This window comes from Heterodontus francisci, chromosome 7 (assembly GCF_036365525.1).
Source record: "Heterodontus francisci isolate sHetFra1 chromosome 7, sHetFra1.hap1, whole genome shotgun sequence".
Taxonomy (NCBI): Eukaryota; Metazoa; Chordata; class Chondrichthyes; order Heterodontiformes; family Heterodontidae; genus Heterodontus; species Heterodontus francisci.
In genome coordinates this window covers 6,770,052-6,792,589 of record NC_090377.1, presented here as the reverse complement: position 1 = coordinate 6,792,589, position 22,538 = coordinate 6,770,052, and the positions used below count along the sequence as shown (strand labels likewise).

General features: G+C 45.1%; 1 protein-coding gene across 2 annotated transcripts in view; it reads right to left on the bottom strand.

Annotated features, from left to right (window-relative positions):
- LOC137371820 (FYVE and coiled-coil domain-containing protein 1-like) overlaps positions 1-22,538 on the bottom strand; it is a 71,428-nt gene that overhangs the window by 21,082 nt on the left and 27,808 nt on the right. The window contains exons 2-8 of one of the 2 annotated variants that reach the window (XM_068034728.1): positions 22,327-22,451; positions 22,136-22,242; positions 21,547-21,672; positions 20,850-20,956; positions 19,286-19,429; positions 7,284-7,347; positions 2,084-4,417 (exon numbers count right to left, since the gene is read on the bottom strand). In XM_068034728.1, coding sequence (XP_067890829.1) covers positions 2,084-4,417; positions 7,284-7,347; positions 19,286-19,429; positions 20,850-20,956; positions 21,547-21,672; positions 22,136-22,242; positions 22,327-22,378 — 2,934 coding nt within the window. In that variant the 5' untranslated portion in view covers positions 22,379-22,451. The remainder of the gene's footprint in view (positions 1-2,083; positions 4,418-7,283; positions 7,348-19,285; positions 19,430-20,849; positions 20,957-21,546; positions 21,673-22,135; positions 22,243-22,326; positions 22,452-22,538) is intronic. The other variant, XM_068034729.1, reaches the window with a different exon arrangement.

The following is a 22,538-nucleotide window of genomic DNA, read 5'->3' as shown; positions in this document are numbered from 1 at the left end:
GTGATAGGCAGAGAAATCAAGGGCCAGAATCAAACAGGGACACAGTGAAAAATAGTGGAAAGGGGAGAAATAATGTTAAAAAGACAAGCCTTAAGGCTTTGTGCCTTAATGCGTGGAGCATTCACAATAAAGTGGATGAATTAATCGTGCAAATAGATGTAAATAATTATGATATAGTCGGGATTACGGAAACATGGCTGCAAGGTGACCAGGGATGGGAAATGAACATCCAGGGATATTCAGTATTTAGGAAGGACAGACAAAAAGCAAAAGATGGTGGAGTTGCATTGCTGGTTAAAGAGGAAATTAACGCAATAGTGAGGAAAGATATTAGCTCTGACGATGTGGAATCTGTATGGGTAGAGCTGAGAAACACTAAGGGGCAAAAAACGTTAGTGGAGATTGTATATAGACCCCTAAACTGTGGTGGTGATGTTGGCATGAAGCAGAAAATTAGAGATGCATGCGATAAAGGAACATCTGTAATTATGGGTGACTTTAATCTGCATATAAATTGGGCAAAGCAAATTAGTCACAATACCATAGAGGAGGAATTCTTGGAGTGCATACGGGATGGTTTTCTGGACCAATACATTGAGGAACTAATTAGAGAACAGGCCATCCTAGACTGAGTATTGTGTAATGAGAGAGGAATAATTGACAATCTAGTTGTGCGAGACCCCTTGAGGACGAGCGACCATAATATGATAGAATTCTTCATCAAGATGGAGAGTGACATAGTTGATTCTGAAACGAGGGTCCTGAATCTTAGTAAAGGAAACTACGAAGGTATGAGGCACGAGTTGGCCATGACGGATTGGGAAACGTTACTTAAAGGGATGACGGTGGATAGGCAATGGCAAACATTTAAAGCGTGCATGGATGAACTGCAACAATTGTTTATCCCTGTCTGGTGCAAAAGTAAAATGGAAAAAGTAGCCAAACCATGGCTTACAATGGAAATTAGAGATAGCATTAGATCCAAGGAAGAGGCATATAAATTTGCCAGGAAAAACCACAGACCTGAGAATTGGGAGCAGTTTAGAATTCAGCAAAGGAGGACCAAGGGATTGATTAAGAAGGGGAAAATAGAGTACGAGAGCAAGCTTGCGGGGAACATAAAAACTGACTGTAAAAGTTTCTACAGGTATGTGAAGAGAAAAAGATTGGTGAAGACAAATGTAGGTCCCTTACAGTCAGAAACAGGAGAATTTATTATGGAGAACAAAGAAATGGCTGACCAACTAAATGCATACTTTGGTTCTGTCTTCACAAAGGAGGACACAAATATCATACCAGAAATGTTGGGGGACACAGGGCTTAGTGAGAGAGAAGAACTGAAAGAAATCAGTATGAGTAGAGAAATGGTGTTACATAGAAACATAGAAACATAGAAAATAGGAGCAGGAGTAGGCCATTCGGCCCATCCAGCCTGCTCCACCATTCATTTTGATCATTGCTGATCATCCAACTCAATAACACGACCTCCAATCCCATGCGCTTTAATTTTACGTGTTAATCTCTCATGTGGGACTTTGTCGAAAGCCTTCCGAAAGTCCAAAAGAACCACATCCACTGGCTCCCCCTCATCAACTCTACTAGTTACATCCTCGTAGAATTCCAGTAGATTTGTCAAGCATGATTTCCCTTTCGTAAATCCATGCTGACTCTGCCCGATTTTATCACTGTTCTCTAAGTTCTCTGCTATAAAATATTTGATAATGGACTCTAGAATTTTCCCCACTACCGACATCAGGCTGACTGGTCTATAATTCCCTGTTTTCTCTCTACATCCCTTTTTAAATAGTGGGGTTACATTAGCTACCCTCCAATCTGTAGGAACTGTTCCAGAGTCAGAACAGTGGTAGAATCTGTGGGATCTTTCTGTGTCCAAAATGGCTTCTGTGTTTGATTCTATCCCAGTCCCTGCTGTTCAAATTAATTGATGATATGTGAAACACTCTGAGGGATGTGATTGCAGGTTTGCCTTTTCATCATCAACCAAAACTAGAAAGAAAAACTGAAAATTATAGGCCACAAAATGTAACTGTTTGACACAGCCATTGCAAGGTTAAGTTTGTACCTCTGTTTGCCTGTCACATTCAACGGTTTTCTTGGCCATTTCTTGATCAAAGTCTGAGCTCGCCTGTTCCCTCGACTGCTGCAGTGAGCTCACTTGCTCTTGCGCAGCCAGCAGTTTGGCCTGAAGTTCCTCGTTAGCCCTTGCGAGGGACGACAGCTGCCCTCGTGCTCCCTCCTTCCCTTCCTCTGTGTTCTCCAACTTGCGGGCTTCATCGTTCACTTGCTGCTGTCCCATCCTCGCAACCTTTTCCTCTATTGCAACCTTCTCGGAGGTCAGCTGTACCATCTGTGCATGTAACTGCTCCACCTCGGCCTGTGCCCTCTCCATCTCACCGTGTGCCTTGGCATTGGCCTGCTCCAGTTTTGCAGCACTCTCCTTCAATTGCAAAAGGTCCTCATCCAGGATAGAAACTTTCTTCCTCAGCTCATCCTTCTCTTGCTCCAATGTTCCCTGCTCAGCTTGAATGGTCTCAATTCTTTCCATCATTCCTTGAACCTCTAGCCTATGGTTGTTCTCCAGCTCTTCCATCTGTTTCTTGACCCTGGCGACTTCCTGACTAGACTCATCCAGAGCAGAAAGCACAGAGGTCAGTTCCGTCTGGGTGGAGATGTTCTCTTCTGGGACCTCTTGTAAACTGTTTCTCACTTCAGCTTTGTGAGGCTGTAGCCCAACCATTTCTGCCTGGCTTCTGTCAGGTATTACCAGTTCAGTCTTCCTCTCCTCTGCAAGAACCTTCTGTTGATCTGTCAATTCTGTCATTCGGTTTTCTGTACTTGACTGTTCTGCTGTTAACGTATAGAGTTGGGCAACAGTTACCTCTAGTTTCCGTTCGGCTTCTAACTTCCCTGCATTTGATGACTCTAATTTCTGAGTAATCTCTTCAAGTTTGTCCTTCATGACCTGTAGATCTTCCATTTCCTTTGCTGCAGTGTTTATGTTTTCTTCAATGGGATTTTTGGAGGTTTGCTCTTGCTCTTTGTATTTTGCCAGCTGTTGACCAAGGTCTGAAATTTTCACCAGGGCTCGTTGGTGTTCCAGCTTCAAAGCAGCGAGTGAATCCGAGCACACGGCCTCCCCCTGCGTGAGTTCATCCCTTTCCAGCCCTTGATTGATCAATTCATTCTGCACTTGGACTTCCCTCAGGAACTCTTCGACATTGTCATTGTCTGCCTTCAGCTTTAGTTCCTTTCCATCAGGAGAGAGGATGGCAACACTACTCTGTTGAAGCTGTTTCTCTGAAGCTTGCAGTCTGCTAAGCTCTGACTGAAGTGAGATGACAGTCATTTCTAAATCTTTGACCTTCCGCCGACTCTCTCGGTTCTTGTTTTCTAGTGAATTGTTGAGAGACTCCAGGCTTTGCAGCTTGGACTGTAACGCTTCCATCTCGGCCAATCGCTTGTCTGTCTCCAGCTCGTGATTACTCTGAAATCCAGCCAGGATTGACTCTTTGTTTCTCAGTTCCTCCATCACTTTCTTGAGCCTTTGATCAGCATCACATTTCATTCCATCGTATTCCTTTTGTTGTTCTACAAGAGAGAGCTTCAGTTTTTCCAACTCTTCCTGGTGGACTTGTTGGGTTGCTGCCACCTTTTCAACCTGCTCCTTTTTCAGTAACTTATTCTCCTGACCTTTTTCAACCATCACTTGTTTCAGTTCATCAAGGACACTGTCCATTTCCTCAACAGTTTCGTTCAAGAACTTATTACTCTCCTCAAGCTGCATAACCCTGTTCAATTGTTCCTCATTTTTCTTCTGCATCTCCTTCAAGTTTGAGATCTCTTGCTGGAGTTTGGAGGACTCCTCCCCATGGATCTTCTCTTTTTCTTTGAGAAGACCATTGAATTGCTCAATGACATGCTCTTTCTCCTTTAGATCCCTGCTGAGTTTCTCTATTAGAGATTGCTGCTCTGCTATAACCTTTACTTCAGTCTCTCTCTTCTCACCTGCAGCCAAGGTGGTCACATATTCCGGACACCTCTGGGTGTCATCTTGGCCTTTCCCCCTGGGCTGCTCCGAGCTGTTACACTCTTGGTCCAAGTTGCTCACCAATTCTACATTCTGTCCTTCATGTTGGAATATTTTCACATCATGTTCAGGTTGTGCCTGTTGACCTGAAACTGAACTGGAGCCATCAGAGTTTGTAGACATTTCCTGAATTGGTTCATGGCTGTCTCGTAGATTACCATGACTCTGCAAAGCACCATGTGGTGCCAATGGTCCTGATGGGATTTCCTGCACTATGATCTTCCTGGATTTCTTCATCTCCCCGGTAACCACTGGTTTTTCGTGCTCAGGATCCTTAGCTGACCCATTATTTGCCTTCTTGAACATCCCCTAAGTATAAAACCATGATCACAAATATTAAACATCATACCTGAAGTAATATCCTCAGAAAGTTCCGACCTCCACATTATCTGACATGGGAGGCAAAATATGATCACCATTTTTTTCTTCTTTTCTTTCATGGGATGTGGGCATCACTGGCAAGGCCAGCATTTGTTGCCCATCCTTAATTACCCTTGAACTGAGTGGCTTGCTGGGCCATATCAGAGAGCAGTTAAAAGGCAACCACATTTCTGTGGAGTCACACGTCGGCCAGACCAGGTAAGGACAGCAGATTTCCTTCCTTAAAGGACATTAGTGAAGCAGATTGTTTTTTACAACAATTAATGATAGTTTCATGACACCACCACTGGGTCTAGCTTTCAATTCCAGATTTTTATCAATTAATTGAATTTAAATTCCACTAGCTGCTGTGGTGGAATTAAAACGGTGTCCCCAGGGCATTAGCCTGGGTCTCTAGATTACAGGTCATAACCACAATGCCATCATCAACATATGTATTTTCACATTAAGCATTTACTCTGCACCAAAACCATACAGAGAGTGTTTGATGAGGACAGTGCAGAGGGAGCTTTACTCTGTATCTAACCCCGGGCTGTACCTGTCCTGGGAGTGTTTGATGAGGACAGTGTAGAAGGAGCTTTACTCTGTATCTAACCTCGTACTGTACCTGTCCTGGGAGTGTTTGATGAGGACAGTGTAGAGGGAGCTTTACTCTGTATCTAACCTCGTACTGTACCTGTCCTGGGAGTGTTTGATGAGGACAGTGTAGAAGGAGCTTTACTCTGTATCTAACCTCGTACTGTACCTGTCCTGGGAGTGTTTGATGAGGACAGTGTAGAGGGAGCTTTACTCTGTATCTAACCCCGTTTTTTTTTTTCGTTTTTTTTTCTTTTTTTTTCTTCCTGTCCTGGGAGTGTTTGATGGGGACAGTGTAGAAGGAGCTTTACTCTGTATCTAACCCCGTGCCGTACCTGTCCTGGGAGTGTTTGATGGGGACAGTGTAGAGGGAGCTTTACTCTGTATCTAACCCCATGCTGTACCTGTCCTGGGAGTGTTTGATGGGAACAGTGTAGAAGGAGCTTTACTCTGTATCTAACCCCATGCTGTACCTGTCCTGGGAGTGTTTGATGGGAACAGTGTAGAAGGAGCTTTACTCTGTATCTAACCCCATGCTGTACCTGTCCTGGGAGTGTTTGATGAGGACAGTGTAGAGGGAGCTTTACTCTGTATCTAACCTCGTACTGTACCTGTCCTGGGAGTGTTTGATGAGGACAGTGTAGAAGGAGCTTTACTCTGTATCTAACCTCGTACTGTACCTGTCCTGGGAGTGTTTGATAAGGACAGTGTAGAGGGAGCTTTACTCTGTATCTAACCCCGTGCCGTACCTGTCCTGGGAGTGTTTGATGAGGACAGTGTAGAGGGAGCTTTACTCTGTATCTAACCCCGTTTTTTTTTTTACCAGCAGTGGTCAGGTCCCTGTACTCCCTGTACATGTTATGGGTTCCACTACAAGAGTCATAGCGCAGCCAAATACCAAAGTTCTTCACTTTTGCTGGCGACTTCACAAAAACCAGTCCACAATAGACAATTTCACCAGCAGACTTCTTCAGCTTCTTCATCAATGAGATGAAGTACCAGAATCGAGACTTGGCAACAATATGATTTGGAGCAAAGATGCGCATCTGATACAGGGCAGGGTTGGGCTCTTTAGGTGAGGGCAGGCGTCGCCCAATCACCTTGTATTCCTTAAGGGTGCCTGAAGCCTTCATGTCGCCTCTCGATTGCCTGCCAACCCGGTTTTTGTTTTATTGTTTTTTGTTTTTTCTTTTCTCAAACCCCGTTTTTTTTTTGAGTGTTTGATGGGGACAGTGTAGAGGGAGCTTTACTCTGTATCTAACCCCGTGCTGTACCTGTCCTGGGAGTGTTTGATGAGGACAGTGTAGAGGGAGCTTTACTCTGTATCTAACCCCATTTTTTTTTTCCAGAATTCCTGACAAGGCCATACTTATGGAAGCACCAATATCCCAGCATTCCCAGCAGTGTTACATCCTCTCAATCTCTCAGACAATAGATGTTCCTACCATCATTGTTTATCTCCCATCCTCCAGATACCTTGGCCACAACCCAGAAAGGAATGTTTGATGGGGACAGTGCAGAGGGAGCTTTACTCCGTATCTAACCCCATGCTGTACCTGTCCTGGGAGTGTTTGAATGGACAGTGTAGAGGGAGCTTTACTCTGTATCTAACCCTGTGCTGTACCTGTCCTGGGAGTGTTTGATGAGGACAGTGTAGAGGGAGCTTTACTCTGTATCTAACCCTGTGCTGTACCTGTCCTGGGAGTGTTTGATGGGGACAGTGTAGAGGGAGCTTTACTCCGTATCTAACCCCATGCTGTACCTGTCCTGGGAGTGTTTGATGGGGACAGTGTAGAGGGAGCTTTACTCTGTATCTAACCCTGTGCTGTACCTGTCCTGGGAGTGTTTGATGGGGACAGTGTAGAGGGAGCTTTACTCTGTATCTAACCCCATTTTTTTTAATTTTTTTTTCTTTTGTAGGGGGAGTTTTACTCTGTATCTAACCCCCGTTTTTTCTTTTTTTAGCTTTACTCTGTATCTAACCCCGTTTTTTTTTTCTTTTTTCTTGACAGTGTAGAGGGAGATTTACTCCGTATCTAACCCCATGCTGTACCTGTCCGAGGAGTGTTTGATGGGATAGGGTAGAGGGAGATTTACTCCGTATCTAACCTGTGCTGTACCTGACACTAACGGACAGAAGTGGAGGTTTGCCCTGTTCAAATTGCCTCACGCATAATGAAATCCATTCAGCAGAAACTATTTGAAAGGTGTATAATACCTTAAAGTGGTTGTTGGATGGACCTCCCATCCCAGATGTTCTCCCAGGGTTTTTAAATTCACTGCTGTAAACAGAATAGTGGGAAAGTTGTGGCATTAATTACTCATTAAATCACAGAATCACAGAATTGTTACAGTGCAAAAGGAGGCCATTTGGCCCATCGTGTCTGCAACGGCTCTCCGAATGAGCAATTCACTTGGTGCCATTCCCCATCTTCTCCCCGTAACCCTGCACATCCTTCCTTTTCATATAACTGTCTAATTCCCTTTTGAATGCTTCAATTGAACCTGCCTCCACCATGTTCTCAGGCAGCGCATTCCAGACCTTAACCACTCGCTGTGTGAAAAAGGTTTTCCTCAGGTCACTTTTGCTTCTTTTGCCGATCACTTTAAATCTGTGCCCTCTCGTTCTCGATCCTTTCATGAGTGGGAACAGTTTCTCTCTATCTACTCTGTCCAGACCCCTCGTGATTTTGAATACCTCTATCAAATCACCTCTCAGCCTTCTCTTCTCCAAGGAAAACAGTCCTAACTTCTCCAATCTATCTTCATAACTGAAGTTCCTCATCCCTGGAACCATTCTCATGAATCTTTTCTGTACGCTCTCCAATGCCCTCACATCTTCCCTAATGTGTGGTGCCCAGAATTGGACACAATACTCCAGCTGAGGCCGAACTAGTGTCTTATACAAGTTCAACATAACTTCTTTGCTCTTGTACTCTATGCCACTATTAATAAAACCCAGGATACTGTATGCTTTACTAACTGCTGTCTCAACCTGTCCTGCCACTTTCAATGACTTATGCACATATACACCCAGGTCCCCCTTTAGAATTGTACCCTTTATTTTATATTGTCTCTCCATGTTCTTCCTACCAAAATGAATCACTTCACATTTCTCTGCATTGAACTTCATCTGCCACCTGTCTGCCCATTCCACCAACTTGTCTATGTCCTTTTGAAGTTCTACACTATCCTCCTCACAGTTCACAATGCTTCCAAGTTCTGTATCATCTGCAAACTTTGAAATTGTGGCCTGTACACCAAGGTCTAGGTCATTAATATATATCAGGAAGGCAAGGGTCCCAACACTGACCCCCGGGGAACTCCACTACAAGCCTTCCTCCAGCCCGTAGAACATCCACTAACCACTACTCTTTGTTTCTGGTCAGACAACCAGTTTCATATCCATGTTGCCACTGTCCCTTTTACTCCATTGGCTATAACTTTGCTCACATGTCTGTTGCGTGGCACTGTATCAAACGCCTTCTGGAAATCCATGTACAGCACATCAACTGCATTGCCCTCATCAACCCTCTCCGCTAGTTCTTCAAAAAACTCCAGCAAGTTAGTTAAACATGATTTTCCCTTAATAAATTAATGATATTTATATATTAAATGTTGATTATACAAATATCTTAATTCCCTTGGCTGTCCTTATTACAAAGTATTAACTTACAGAAGAACAGGCCATTCAGCCCATCAAGTCCAGGCCAGTGTTTATGCTCCACACGAGCCTCCTCCCACTCCTCTTCATCTCACTGTCAGCATATTCTTCTGTTCCTTTCTCCCTCATATGTTTATCCAGCTTCCCCTTAAATGTACTGATGTTATGCACCTCAATTACTCACTGTGGCAGTGAGATCCACATTCTCACCACTCTCTGGGTAAAGAAGCTTCTCCTGAATTCCCTATTGGATTTGTTAGTGAATGCCATGCTAGGCCCCCACCTGCCAAGAATTTTGTCATGAACATTGAATTCTAACTGTTGTTGGAACAAGGAAATGACTTGTTGAACAGATCAGCCTTGGCTGGAAAAAAACATTTACATATCAACAGACATCGAAGGTGAGGAAGCGCATTCCTGGGCTTGCTAAGGAGGATACAATCCACTAGGGCCAGGACTGGTTAGACCAGCTGGTCACATGACTAACTGGCTGTTCCAGGGTTTTCTTTTGAACTGGCCACAGAGAGTTTGAACTCAGAAAGTCTGTTTGCTCCTGGACTGAGACGATCCCTCCTGTCTGCTCCCATCTCTTTCTCATAAGCCTCTGAATCCACTGAAGACACATGAACCCCAAGAGAGAAAAGTCTCCTACAGTTAACAAGGTTTAAGAAGAATACTGGGCCCCAACGAAAAACAAGAACTGCCTATAATCCAGGACTCTACAGTGAGCTTGAAGAACCATAACAAAGACTCTTCAGATATTGCCTCAAATTTTTCTACTTTATTTTCCTTCTGCTCTTTTCTGTCTCTATTTGCATGTGTGTATCGCGTATGCATACTAGCGTGGGCGCGTCGTGTATCCATAGGCATCAACCAAATTAGAGTTTAAGTTTAATAAATTTAAACTTTTCTTCTTTAAACCTAAGAAAACCTGTTTGTGCTGGTTTCTTTGCCTTATAATTGGAAAGCGGTGAACAAGGATTCACCAAGGGGGAGCTAAAAACACCGTGTGTTTGAAATTAAACCCTGTTACGGTAAGACCAGGTGAAGACTGAAAGGGAATCCCAAACACCTTTCTTACTGGCTCACAACAGTGACTATCTTACATTTATGGCCCATAATTTTCGTCTTTCTCACAAGTGGAAGCATCTCAACATCTACCTTATCAAACTCTTCCATAATCTTAAAGGGCTGTTCCAGGCACCCCTCAGTCTGTTTTCTAGAGAGAACAGCCCAGCCCAATCTTCCCTGATAAGTTGTCCTCTTAGTTCTCATATCACTTTAGTCAATTTTTGGCACTTTTTTTAATTGTTGAAACACATTCCTTAATTAATTTATTTATCATGGGGCCATGCAGTGTCAGTGCCAGGCCGAGGTCAGGCTTAGGCCAGGCCAAGGTCAGGCTTAGGCCAGGCCGAGGTCACAACTAGGCCACAGGGTAGCTGGGGTGTCAGCTTTGCTTTCCTGTAGATCGTTAGTGAACTGGCTATTTTTAACAGTCGTTTTCTGGTTAATTAATTCACTATTACGACTTGCCCTAGTGTGACTTGAACGTGCAACGTCTGGGTTGCCAGCTCCGTACCAGAAGTGCTATAACTACCATAGACATTTCCGCCCCTATATTTTCCTGCCTGTCTGTATTTATGACAGGGATACACCAATTACTGGAGCAGCACAGAGACAAGAGGATTGGTTCCATTTGTGCACATTTCAAATAACACAGACTCAGTACAGGGCTCAGAGTAACACAGAAACCTACAAAATCCTTACAGGGCATGAAAGGGTTGATGTAGATGGGATGATTCCTCTGGCTGGTGAGTTTAGAACCGGGGACACAGTCTCAGAATAAGGGGTAGGCCATTTAAGACTGAGATGAGGAGGAATATCTTTACTCAGAAGCCGGTGAATCTTTGGAATTCTCTACCCCAGAGGGCTGTGGAAGCTCAATCATTGAGCATGTTCGAGACAGAAATTGAGAGATATCTGGATATCAAGGGGTATGGGGATAACGTGGGAAAGTGGCATTGAGGTAGATGATCAGCCATGATGGAAGGGCAAGGCTGGCCAGTTTAGGGAACTTTGGTTGACGAAGGATATTGAGGGTCTGGTCAGGACAAAGAAGGAGGCATATGTCAGGTATAGGCAGCAGGAATCGAGCGAATCCCTCGAGGAGTATAGGGGATGTAGGAGTACACTTAAGAAGGAAATTAGGATGGCGAAAAGGGGCCATGAGATTTCCTTGGCAGATAAGATAAAGGAGAATCCTAAAAGATTCTATAAGTATATTAAGAGTAAAAGGGTAGCTAGGGAGAGAGTAGGTCCCCTTAAGGATCAGTGTGATAATCTATGTGTGGAGTCACGGGAAATGAGCGAGGTCTTAAATGAATATTTCTCGTCCGTATTTACCGTGGAGAAGGTCATGGAAGCTAATGAGTTCAAGGGAGGGAACAGCGACATCCTGGAGCATATCAACATTACAAAGGAGGAGTTGTTGGAGGTTTTGAAGCGCATTAAGGTGGATAAATCCCCAAGGCCTGACCTGGTGTATCCTAGGATGCTCTGGGAAGCAAGGGAGGAGATTGCTGGGGCCCTGGCAGAGATTTTTGTATCATCGTTAGCCACGGGTGAGGTACCGGAAGACTGGAGGATAGCTAATGTTGTGCCTTTATTTAAGAAGGGCAGCAGGGAAAAGCCAGGGAACTACAGCCCAGTGAGCCTTACATCAGTGGTGGGAAAGTTATTGGAAGGGATTCTGAGAGACAGGATTTATATGCATCTGGAAAGGCATGGTCTGATTAGGGATAGTCAGCATGGCTTTGTGCGTGGGAAATCATGTCTAACGAATTTGATTGAGTTTTTCGAGGAGGTGATCAAGAGGATTGACGAGGGCAGGGCGATGGACATTGTCTACATGGAGCAAGGCCTTTGACAAGGTCCCACATGGTAGGCTGGTCCAGAAGGTTAGAACACATGGGATCCAGGGTGAGCTAGCAAATTGGATACAAAATTGTCTTGGTGACTGGAGGCTGAGGGTGGTAGTGGAGGGTTATTTTTCAGATTGGAGGCCAGTGACCAGCGGTGTGCCGCAGGGATCGGTGCTGGGCCCTCTGTTGTTTGTCATATATATTAATGACTTGGATGTGAATGTAAGGGGCATGATTAGTAAGTTTGCAGATGACACCAAAATTGGTGGTATAGTGGACAGTGAAGAAGGTTGTCAAAGGTTACAACAACATATAGATCAACTGGGAAAGTGGGCAAGGGAGTGGCAAATGGAATTTAACGCAGACAAGTGTGAAGTGATGCAATTTGGGAAGGTATACCAGGGCAGGACATATACAGTGAATGGCAGGGCCCTGGGGAGTGTTGTTGAGCAGAGAGACCTTGGGGTACAAGTACATAGTTCCCTGAAAGTGGCAACACAGGTAGACAGGGTGGTGAAGAAGGCGAATGGCATGCTTGCCTTCATTGGCCAAGGCATTGAGTACAAGAGTTGGGACGTCCTGTTACAGTTGTACATAACGTTGGCTCAGCCGTATTTGGAGTACTGTGTGCAGTTCTGGTCGCCGCACGACAGGAAAGACGTGATTAAGCTAGAGAGGGTGCAGAAAAGATTCACAAGGATGTTGCCTGGTTTGGAGGGCTTGAGTTATAAAGAGAGATTGGATAGGCTGGGTCTGTTTTCCCTGGAGCGAAGGAGGCTGAGAGGGGACATGATAGAGGTATATAAAATGATGAGAGGCATAGATAGGGTGGATAGCCAGAGTCTGTTTCCCATGGTAGGGGTGACTAAAACTAGAGGGCATAGATTTAAGGTGAGAGGGAGGACGTTTAAAGGGGATCAAAGGGGTAGATTTTTCACACAAAGAATAGTGAGTATCTGGAATGAGCTGCCTGAGGAGGTGGTGGAGGCAGGAACAGTAGCAACATTTAAGAGGCATCTGGACAGGTACTTGAATGAGCAAGGCATAGAGGGATATGGAATTAATGCAGGCAGGTGGGATTATTATAGATAGGCATCATGGTCAGCATGGTCGCGATGGGCTGAAGGGCCTGTTTCGATGCTGTACGACTCTATGACTCTATGATGTAACTAGTGACGGAGCAGTCTTGACAGGCTGAATGGCCTACTCCTGCTCCTACGATCCTCGACCCAGTACAGGACTTGGAGTAATATGGACCCAGTACAGCTCAAAGGGCCTTTATCCTTAGTATCAGGGACTCTGCAGTATATGTGTAGACATCTAAAATATAGGCACAGAGTACAAAAGCCAGGATGCTTTGCTGAACTTTCATAAATCACTTGTTAGGCCTCAGCTGGAATATAGAGACCAATTCTGGGCACCACAATTCAGGGAGAATGTCAAAGCATTCTTATGTAGAATAACAGATACCCGGGAGTGAGTTACAGACCGGAATATAATCGAGGGGTTCGGGGGGTTTATATACAGAATAACAGATACCCGGGAGTGAGTTACAGACTGGAATCTAATCGAGGGGTTCGGGGGTTTATATACAGAATAACAGATACCTGGGAGTGAGTTACAGACTGGAATCTAATCGAGGGGTTCGGGGGGTTTATATACAGAATAACAGATACCCGGGAGTGAGTTACAGACTGGAATCTAATCGAGGGGTTCGGGGGGTTTATATACAGAATAACAGATACCCGGGAGTGAGTTACAGACTGGAATCTAATCGAGGGGTTCGGGGGTTTATATACAGAATAACAGATACCTGGGAGTGAGTTACAGACTGGAATCTAATCGAGGGGTTCGGGGGGTTTATATACAGAATAACAGATACCCGGGAGTGAGTTACAGACTGGAATCTAATCGAGGGGTTCGGGGGGTTTATATATAGAATAACAGATACCCGGGAGTGAGTTACAGACTGGAATCTAATCGAGGGGTTCGGGTGGTTTATTTATAGAATAACAGATACCCGGGAGTGAGTTACAGACTGGAATCTAATCGAGGGGTTCGGGGGGTTTATATATCGAATAACAGATACCTGGGAGTGAGTTACAGACTGGAATCTAATCGAGGGGTTCGGGGGGTTTATATATAGAATAACAGATACCCAGGAGTGAGTTACAGAATGGAATCTAATCGAGGGGTTCGGGGGTTTATATATCGAATAACAGATACCTGGGAGTGAGTTACAGACTGGAATCTAATCGAGGGGTTCGGGGGGTTTATATATAGAATAACAGATACCCAGGAGTGAGTTACAGAATGGAATCTAATCGAGGGGTTCGGGGGTTTATATATAGAATAACAGATACCTGGGAGTGAGTTACAGACTGGAATCTAATCGAGGGGTTCGGGTGGGTTTATATATAGAATAACAGATACCCAGGAGTGAGTTACAGACTGGAATCTAATCGAAGGGTTCGGGTGTTTTTTAAATGGAATAACAGAAACCATTGAGTGGCTTTTATTTGGTTAATAACATCGTGTGTTTTGTGTACTTTCTATATTATTGGGTTGTCAATTCCCATGTTGTTGCAGTTCCCTCCAACAACTAAGACACACTGAGGTCAGCTCGCTTTGTGGAGGGTTTTGTTTCCTTGTTTTAAGTTTCAAGATGATTTCCTTAAAAAAAAACAATTATTTCATGAGGGAAAAACATTTTATTATTCAATTTTTGAATGATTTTGACATTTTTTCCCCCAATCCCGAAAGCCCCAGGGTACACTGCTGGAGTTAATTGACTGCACTCTGTACTGCTTTAGAAGGTTCACAATTCACTTCAGGGTCAAGCTTTGGGAAGAGGAAGTGAGACACGGATACCACTCCCTCATCACTGGCTCTGAATTCTGCTGCCGTGTGTTTATTGGCTGAGTGCAAGATTCAGCTTATTTATGCAATATCAGTTCGCTGAATAGGCTGCCAGTACCGACAATCTAGAACTACACAGAAAGACTGGGCGTTTCAGCCAAGTATCAGAGGGGACCTGGCTGATGTGGAACTGTATCCCAGTGAGAGTCAGTGTGTGTGTAACTGTATCCCAGTGAGGGTCAGTGTGTGTGATGTCAGTGTGTGATGCTTCCAGCGTTCCAGACGACAACATCTGCAGGAAGTGTACCCAATTGCAGCTCCTCACAGACAGCAGGATTACTCCCTGTGCCACGTGCCAGTGAGGCTAGAAATAGGAAGATAGTGCAGCTAAACACGTGGCTGAACAGCTGGTGTAGGAGGGAGGGTTTCAGATATCTGGATCATTGGGATCTCTTCAGGGACAGATGGGACCTGTACAAGAAGGACGGGTTGCATCTAAACTGGAGGGGCACAAATATCCTGGCTGCGAGGTTTGCTAGTGTCACTCGGGAGGGTTTAAAGTAGTGTGGCAGGGGGGTGGGAACCAGAGCAGTCGGACAGCAAGTGAAATAAATGAGGGGGAACTAGTAACTAAGGCCAGTAGGACTAAGAACAGGCAGGGAGATGTTGCTGAGCACAGCGGGACTGGTGGTCTGAAGTGCATTCGTTTCAATGTGAGAAGTATAACAGGTAAGGCAGATGAACTTAGAGCTTGGATTAGTACTTGGAACTATGATGTTGTTGCTATTACAGAGACTTGGTTGAGGGAAGGACAGGATTGGCAGCTAAATGTTCCAGGATTTAGAAGCTTCAGGTGGGATAGAGGGGGATGTAAAAGGGGTGAGGAAGTTGCATTACTGGTTAAGGAGAATATCACAGCTGTACTGCGGGAGGACACCTCAGAGGGGTCGTGCAGCGAGGCAATATGGGTGGAGCTCAGGAATAGGAAGGGTGCAGTCACGATGTTGGGGGTTTACTACAGGCCTCCCAACAGCCAGTGGGAGGTAGAGGAGCAGATATGTAGACAGATTTTGGAAAGATGTAAAGGTAACAGGGTTGTCGTGGTGGGTGATTTTAATTTCCCCTATATTGACTGGGACTCACTTAGTGCTAGGGGCTTGGATGGGGCAGAATTTGTGAGGAGCATCCAGGAGGGCTTCTTGAAACAATATGTCGATAGTCCAACTAGGGATGGGGCCGTACTGGACCTGGTATTGGGGAAAGAGCCCGGCCAGGTGGTCGAAGTTTAAGTAGGGGAGCATTTCGGGAACAGTGACCATAATTCCATAAGTTTTAAGGTACTTGTGGATAAGGATAAGAGTAGTCCTCGGATGAAGGTGCTAAATTGGGGGAAGGATAATTATAACAATATTAGGCAGTAACTGAAGAATTTAGATTGGGGGCGGCTGTTGAGGGTAAATCAACATCTGACATGTGGGAGTCTTTCAAATGTCAGTTGATTAGAATCCAGGACCAGCATGTTCCTGTGAGGAAGAAGGATAAGTTTGGCAAGTTTCGGGAACCTTGGATAACGAGGGATATTGTGAGCCTAGTCAAAAAGAAAAAGGAAGCATTCATAAGGGCTGGAAGGCTAGGAACGGACGAAGCCCTTGAGGAATATAAAGAAAGTAGGGAGGAAATTAAGCAAGGAGTCAGGAGGACTAAAAGGGGTCATGAAGAGTCATTGGCAAACAGGATTAAGGAGAGTCCCAAGACTTATTTTTCGTATATAAAGAACAAGAGGGGAACTAGGGAAGGGGTTGGCCCACTCAGGGACAGAGATGGGAATCTATGCGTGGAGCCAGAGGAAATGCACGAGGTACTAAATGAGTACTTTGCATCAGTATTCACCAAAGAGAAGGACTTGGTGGATGATGAGCCTAGGGAAGGGAGTGTAGATAGTCTCGTCATCACGTTATCAAAAAGGAGGAGGTGTTGGGTGTCTTGCAAAGCATTAAGGTAGATAAGTCCCCAGGGCCTGATGGGATCGACCCCAGAATACTGAGGGAGGCAAGGGAAGAAATTGCTGGGGCCTTGACAGAAATCTTTGTATCCTTATTGGCTACAGGTGAGGTCCCAGAGGACTGAAGAATAGCCAATGTTGTTCCTTTGTTTAAGAAGGGTAGCAAGGATAATCCAGGAAATTATAGGCCGGTGAACCTTACGTCAGTGGTAGGGAAATTATTAGAGAGGATTCTTCGGGACAGGATTTACTCCCATTTGGAAACAAATCGACTTATTAGCGAGAGAGAGCATGGTTTTGTGAAGGGGAGGCTATGTCTCACTAACTTGACTGAGTTTTTTGAGGAAGTGACGAAGATGATTGATGAAGGAAGGGCAGTGGATGTTGTCGATATGGACTTCAGTAAAGCCTTTGACAAGGTTCCTCATGGCAGACTGGTACAAAAGGTGAAGTCACACGGGATCAGAGGTGAGCTGGCAAGATGGATACAGAACTGGCTCGGTCATAGAAGACAGAGAGTAGCAGTGGAAGGGTGCTTTTCTGAATGGAGGGCTGTGACTAGTGGTGTTCCGCAGGAATCAGTGCTGGGACCTTTGCTGTTTGTAGTATATATAAATGATTTGGAGGAAAATGTAGCTGGTCTGATTAGTAGGTTTGTGGACGACACAAAGGTTGGTGGAGTTGCGGATAGTTGTGAGGATTGTCAGAGGATACAGCAGGATATAGATCGGTTGGAGACTTGGGCGGAGAAATGGCAGATGGAGTTTAATCTGGAAAAATGTGAGGTAATGCATTTTGGAAGGTCTAATGCAGGTGGGAGTTATGCAGTAAATGGCAGAACCCTTAGGAGTATTGACAGGCAGAGAGATCTGGGCGTACAGGTCCACAGGTCACTGAAAGTGGCAACGCAGGTGGATAAGGTAGTCAAGAAGGCATACGGCATGCTTGCCTTCATCGGTCGGGGCATAGAGTATAATAATTGGCAAGTCATGCTGCAGCTGTACAGAACTTTAGTTAGGCCACACTTAGAATATTGCGTGTAATTCTGGTCGCCACACTACCAGAAGGACGTGGAGGCTTTGGAGAGGGTACGGAGGAGGTTCACCAGGATGTTGCCTGGTCTGGAGGGCATTAGCTATGAGGAGTGGTTGGATAAACTTGGATTGTTTTCACTGGAATGACAGAGGTGGAGGGGCGACATGATAGAGGTTTACAAATTTATGAGTGACATGGACAGAGTGGATAGTCAGAAGCTTTTTCCCAGGGTGGAAGAGTCAGTTACCAGGGGACATAGGTTTAAGTTGCGAGGGGCAAAGTTTAGAGGGGATGTGCGAGGCAAATTCTTTACACAGAGGGTGGTGAGTACCTGAAACTTGCTGCCGGGGGAGGTGGTGGAAGCAGATACGATAACGATGTTGAAGAGGCATCTTGACAAATACATGAATAGAATGGGAATAGAGGGATACGGTCCCCGGAAGTGCAGAAGGTTTTAGTTTAGACAGGTATCAAGATCGGTGCAGCCTTGGAGGGCCGAATGGCCTGTTCCTGTGCTGTACTGTTCTTTGTTCTTTGTTGTACCCCAGTGAGAGTCAGTGTGTGTGGAACTGTACCCCAGCGAGAGTCAGTGTGTGTGGAACTGTACCCCAGCGAGAGTCAGTGTGTGTGGAACTGTACCCCAGCGAGAGTCAGTGTGTGTGGAACTGTACCCCAGCGAGAGTCAGTGTGTGTGGAACTGTACCCCAGTGAGAGTCAGTGTGTGTGGAACTGTACCCCAGTGAGAGTCAGTGTGTGTGGAACTGTATCTCAGTGAGAGTCAGTGTGTGTGGAACTGTACCCCAGCGAGAGTCAGTGTGTGTGGAACTGTACCCCAGTGAGAGTCAGTGTGTGTGGAACTGTACCCCAGTGAGAGTCAGTGTGTGTGGAACTGTATCTCAGTGAGAGTCAGTGTGTGTGGAACTGTACCCCAGCGAGAGTCAGTGTGTGTGGAACTGTACCCCAGTGAGAGTCATTGTGTGTGGAACTGTACCCCAGCGAGAGTCAGTGTGTGTGGAACTGTACCCCAGTGAGTGTCAATGTGTGTGGAACTGTACCCCAGTGAGAGTCAGTGTGTGTGGAACTGTACCCCAGTGAGAGTCATTGTGTGTGGAACTGTACCCCAGTGAGAGTCAGAAGAACATACAAAATATGAACAAAAGTAGGTCATTTAACTCTTTGAGCCTGCTCCATAATTCAATAAGATCATAGCTGACCTGATTGTGGCCTTAACTCTACTTTCCTGCCTGCCTCATAACCTTTGACTCCCTTGTAGATCAAAAATCTGTCTAACTCAGCCTTGAATATATTCAATGACCCAGCCTTCACTACTCACTGGGTTGGAGAATTCCAAAGATTACTGACCCTCTGGGAGAAGAAATACTTCCTCATCTCTGTCTTTGAAGGGAGTCCCTTCATTTTGAAGCTGTGCCCCCTCGTTCTAGATTTCCCCATGAGGGGAAACATCCTCTCAGCCTCTACCCTGTCAACCCCCTGAAAATCTTCTGCTGAATTCCAATGAATACCGGCCCAACATGCTCAAGCTTTCCTCAGAAGACAACCCCTTCAGTCCCCGGAATCAACTTAGCAGACTTTCTCTGAACTGCTTCCAATGCAAGTATATCCCTCCCTAAATAATGAGACCAAAAGTATACACAGTGCGTGAAGCTGTACCCAATGGAAAGGCAAATGTGACGGTTTCTATAACTTTTATTCCTTCCTTCTCTCTGTCTCCTTACCATGTGCCTAATGGCCATGCTGTGTCTAGGTGAACACCCTCCAAATCCAGGTCAAATCTCACTCCGTTCAAGGAGTACAGCTGCTCCATGATGTCAGACCTGAGTTTCTCGGACAGGAAGGGGCTCCTGGCATAATACCAGTCACTGAAAAAGAGCAGTCAATACAATATGTCTCAAAGTAATAGTGTGGCAAATCATGGCAGCTTGTGCAATACAATACAGGTTAGCGTCAGAGGATGCCAGCTCTGGATGTCTGCTCCTCACACATCTGAACCCAATTGATCTGAATCAGCCTATCTGCAGCAGGAGGAACTGGAAACCCCCTCCCATCCCCAGCAGTCACGACGCAAAATGAAGTAACGTGGGCACATAGGGTCCAACACTATCCCACTTCAAAGAATTGTAAAGCAATAGAGGATGCCAATCTGCCCACCGTACTTGTGCTGGCTCTTTGAAAGAGCTCTCCAACTGATTCAACGATACCCTGCTCTTTCCCCAGAGCCCTGCTGATTTTCCTTTTCAACTATTTATCCAATTCCCTTTTGAAAGTTACTATTGAATCTGCTTCCACCACCCTTTCAGGCAGCGCATTCCAGATCACAACAACTCACTGTGTAAAAAAATTATTTCCATCCCGTAGTGCTCAATGGGTTAATTAATCTGTGTTTGATAGTATGATTCTGTTCACTGAGCAGTCTTCACTGTGCTTCATTGCTTAAACCTCTGGGTGGAGCTTACGTGTTTTGAAACTGAAACTAAAGTCAAGAGTGTTCTGAGAGACATTGTACTGAAATCTTCTAAGTGCTGGGATATTTTTAAGTACTGTAAATACATTTGTTGTTGATTCAGAACTTGTGTCATCTCTGCATTGCTCTGAGATAAATCAGATATATAAAATATCCAGCAAACCGGAGAATACATAACACATTCCCCTCTGGTTATTTTGCCAATCACCTTCAATCTGTGTCCTCTGGTTACCAACCCTCCTGCCAATGGAAACAGTTTCTCCTTATTTACTCCATCAAAACACCTCTAGTCAATATTTCCTGAACCTTCTCTGCTCCAACCAGAATAATTCCAGCTTCTCTCATCTCTTTACATAACTAATGTCATTTAAAGATTGGCCCTCTGAGTGAGGGGCCAAGCTGGTTCCTGAAACTGTCCCGTCCTGCCCCCAGCTCTAACAATCACTGCCCCATGCAGAGGAGGAAGGGAAACAATGAACGTCACAGTTACTGTCACACTCTTCTTAAACCCCAGCAGTTCTATCAATAACCTGCCAGGGGCACTGTTGAGCCATTGGGCTACACATTGCCACAGACTAATAGTCACAGGCACTGTAAAGCTACAGAGATGGGGTGGCCAAGGTTTCAACTTGAGTTACACCAGCTCTCACACGACATGGAGGGTTCCATAGTGGCCACCGCCTCTCCAATTCTCCAGTGCCATTCCTCCCCCCACCGCCACGGAGCCGACACCAGGCTGGGAACACAATCCGGCCCTTCATTGCCAACACACAGCATTCCCCGTGCAGGTGTGTGACTGACTGGCACCTTCACCTTACCTGGCCAGCTCCTGATTGAGGAAGCAAAGCTGCAGAGTGTCTGCCAGTTGCTGTTGCACCAGACAGTATCGGATGAAAGCTCGTCCTTTCCCCATTGAGGTGTTCAGCTGCAGGTCACAAAGAGAGAGAGAGAGAGAGCGGAGGGGTTTAACTGGCTGCTTCCTATAGTACACAGGTGTTGCTGCTCACTCTAATATTCAGTGTGTAGAAATACACATCTAGCTTTCTATGATGCGGCAGGTGTTTACAGCAATGTGTAACTGAGTCAAAAGCCAAGCCTCCATTCCAGCCTGTGCTGTGGTATCTCACCCAGAGGACAGGAAGCAGAAACCCCTTCAGTCCTTGTAAGTGGAGACAATGGTGAGTTATTAATGGGTTAATGGGAGGGGGTGAGTGATACTAGTCACCAGGGTCTCCTTGCACTTGCTTTATCACCTGAGGTAGGAGAGTAATTTTGCAGAGTTACTTTGGCTGATAGTTTATTTTTTCCCTTTGCTGCCTCTCTCAGTAATGGTGGGGTCAGGTTAGGGGTTAGATGGAGACAATACAGTGAATATGTCAAGATGGGACAGGTGTGATGAACAGTTGGTCTCTCCTTTTCTGTATATGTTTGTGTAAATTGGTATGTATGCAGAGTTCCCAGACAGGAAACTTCAGCCAAAAAAGTTTCAATGAAACTGATTGCGTCAACACTTACTCTTGTTGTGTGTTTAATAAATTTCAGGGCATCTGTTCCACACTTGTGGCTATTCAGGCAGGTGCAGAAATAATCCCAGTAATCCTTCCGACTTCCAAAAATAGATTTCTTCTCCTTCTGATCATACTGGGGAGGAGAGAAATAGAAATTAATTCATCTGAAAAGCAGAGACAGATGGAGAGACAAAGTGAGTGAGAGAGACGGTGAGGTAGAGATAGATATATAAAAAGAGACACAGAAAGATAGAGAGGCAGTGAAAATGACAGACAGAGATACAGAATAGAGGCAGAGATAAGTAGAGACAAAAAGAGTTAGAGACAGAGAGACTGAGTGAGGTAGAGACAGATATAGACAGAGAGAGAGAGTCTGATAGACAGAGAGAATAGAGAACGAGGTAAGTAGGGATCGAAAGAGATAGATACAGAGAGAGACACAGTGAGGTAGAGACAGACAGAGTTAGAACAGTAATCAGACACACACACTTTCCATTTCCCATCACTATTACCCCCTCACCCTGATGTATGAGAAGTCACACACAGAAAAGATACAGATTGATCTGGGGTGGGAGCTAGAGAGTGAGGTGTCCTACCTGTAGCAGGTACTCGAGCTTAGTACACAGCCTGTGGAGGACAGGGCTAGCATCAGTAATGGGAAGCTGATTCCACTCGTAGTGTTTGCAAAGCTCTTGGATTGAACCTGTGAAACAAACAGGATCAGTAACTGTTAAGTGATCTCACAGAGACAGAACAGGGCTAGAGAGTGTGAATGAAATTGTCTTACCTTGTAGATCTTTGATCACCTTTATGAGGTGATTGTCAATCTTTCCTGCCATCCCAGGACAGTAATCTGCTCAGCAGAACCCTCTGTGGCCTGTACCGAAGGACTGATCCGTGTTAATGACCAGACTGATGGAGGAATGAATATTGTTACTTATCATTTACCACTCACAATAATGGGTTCACAGCATCAGATGTCAGATTTTGATAGTTTTA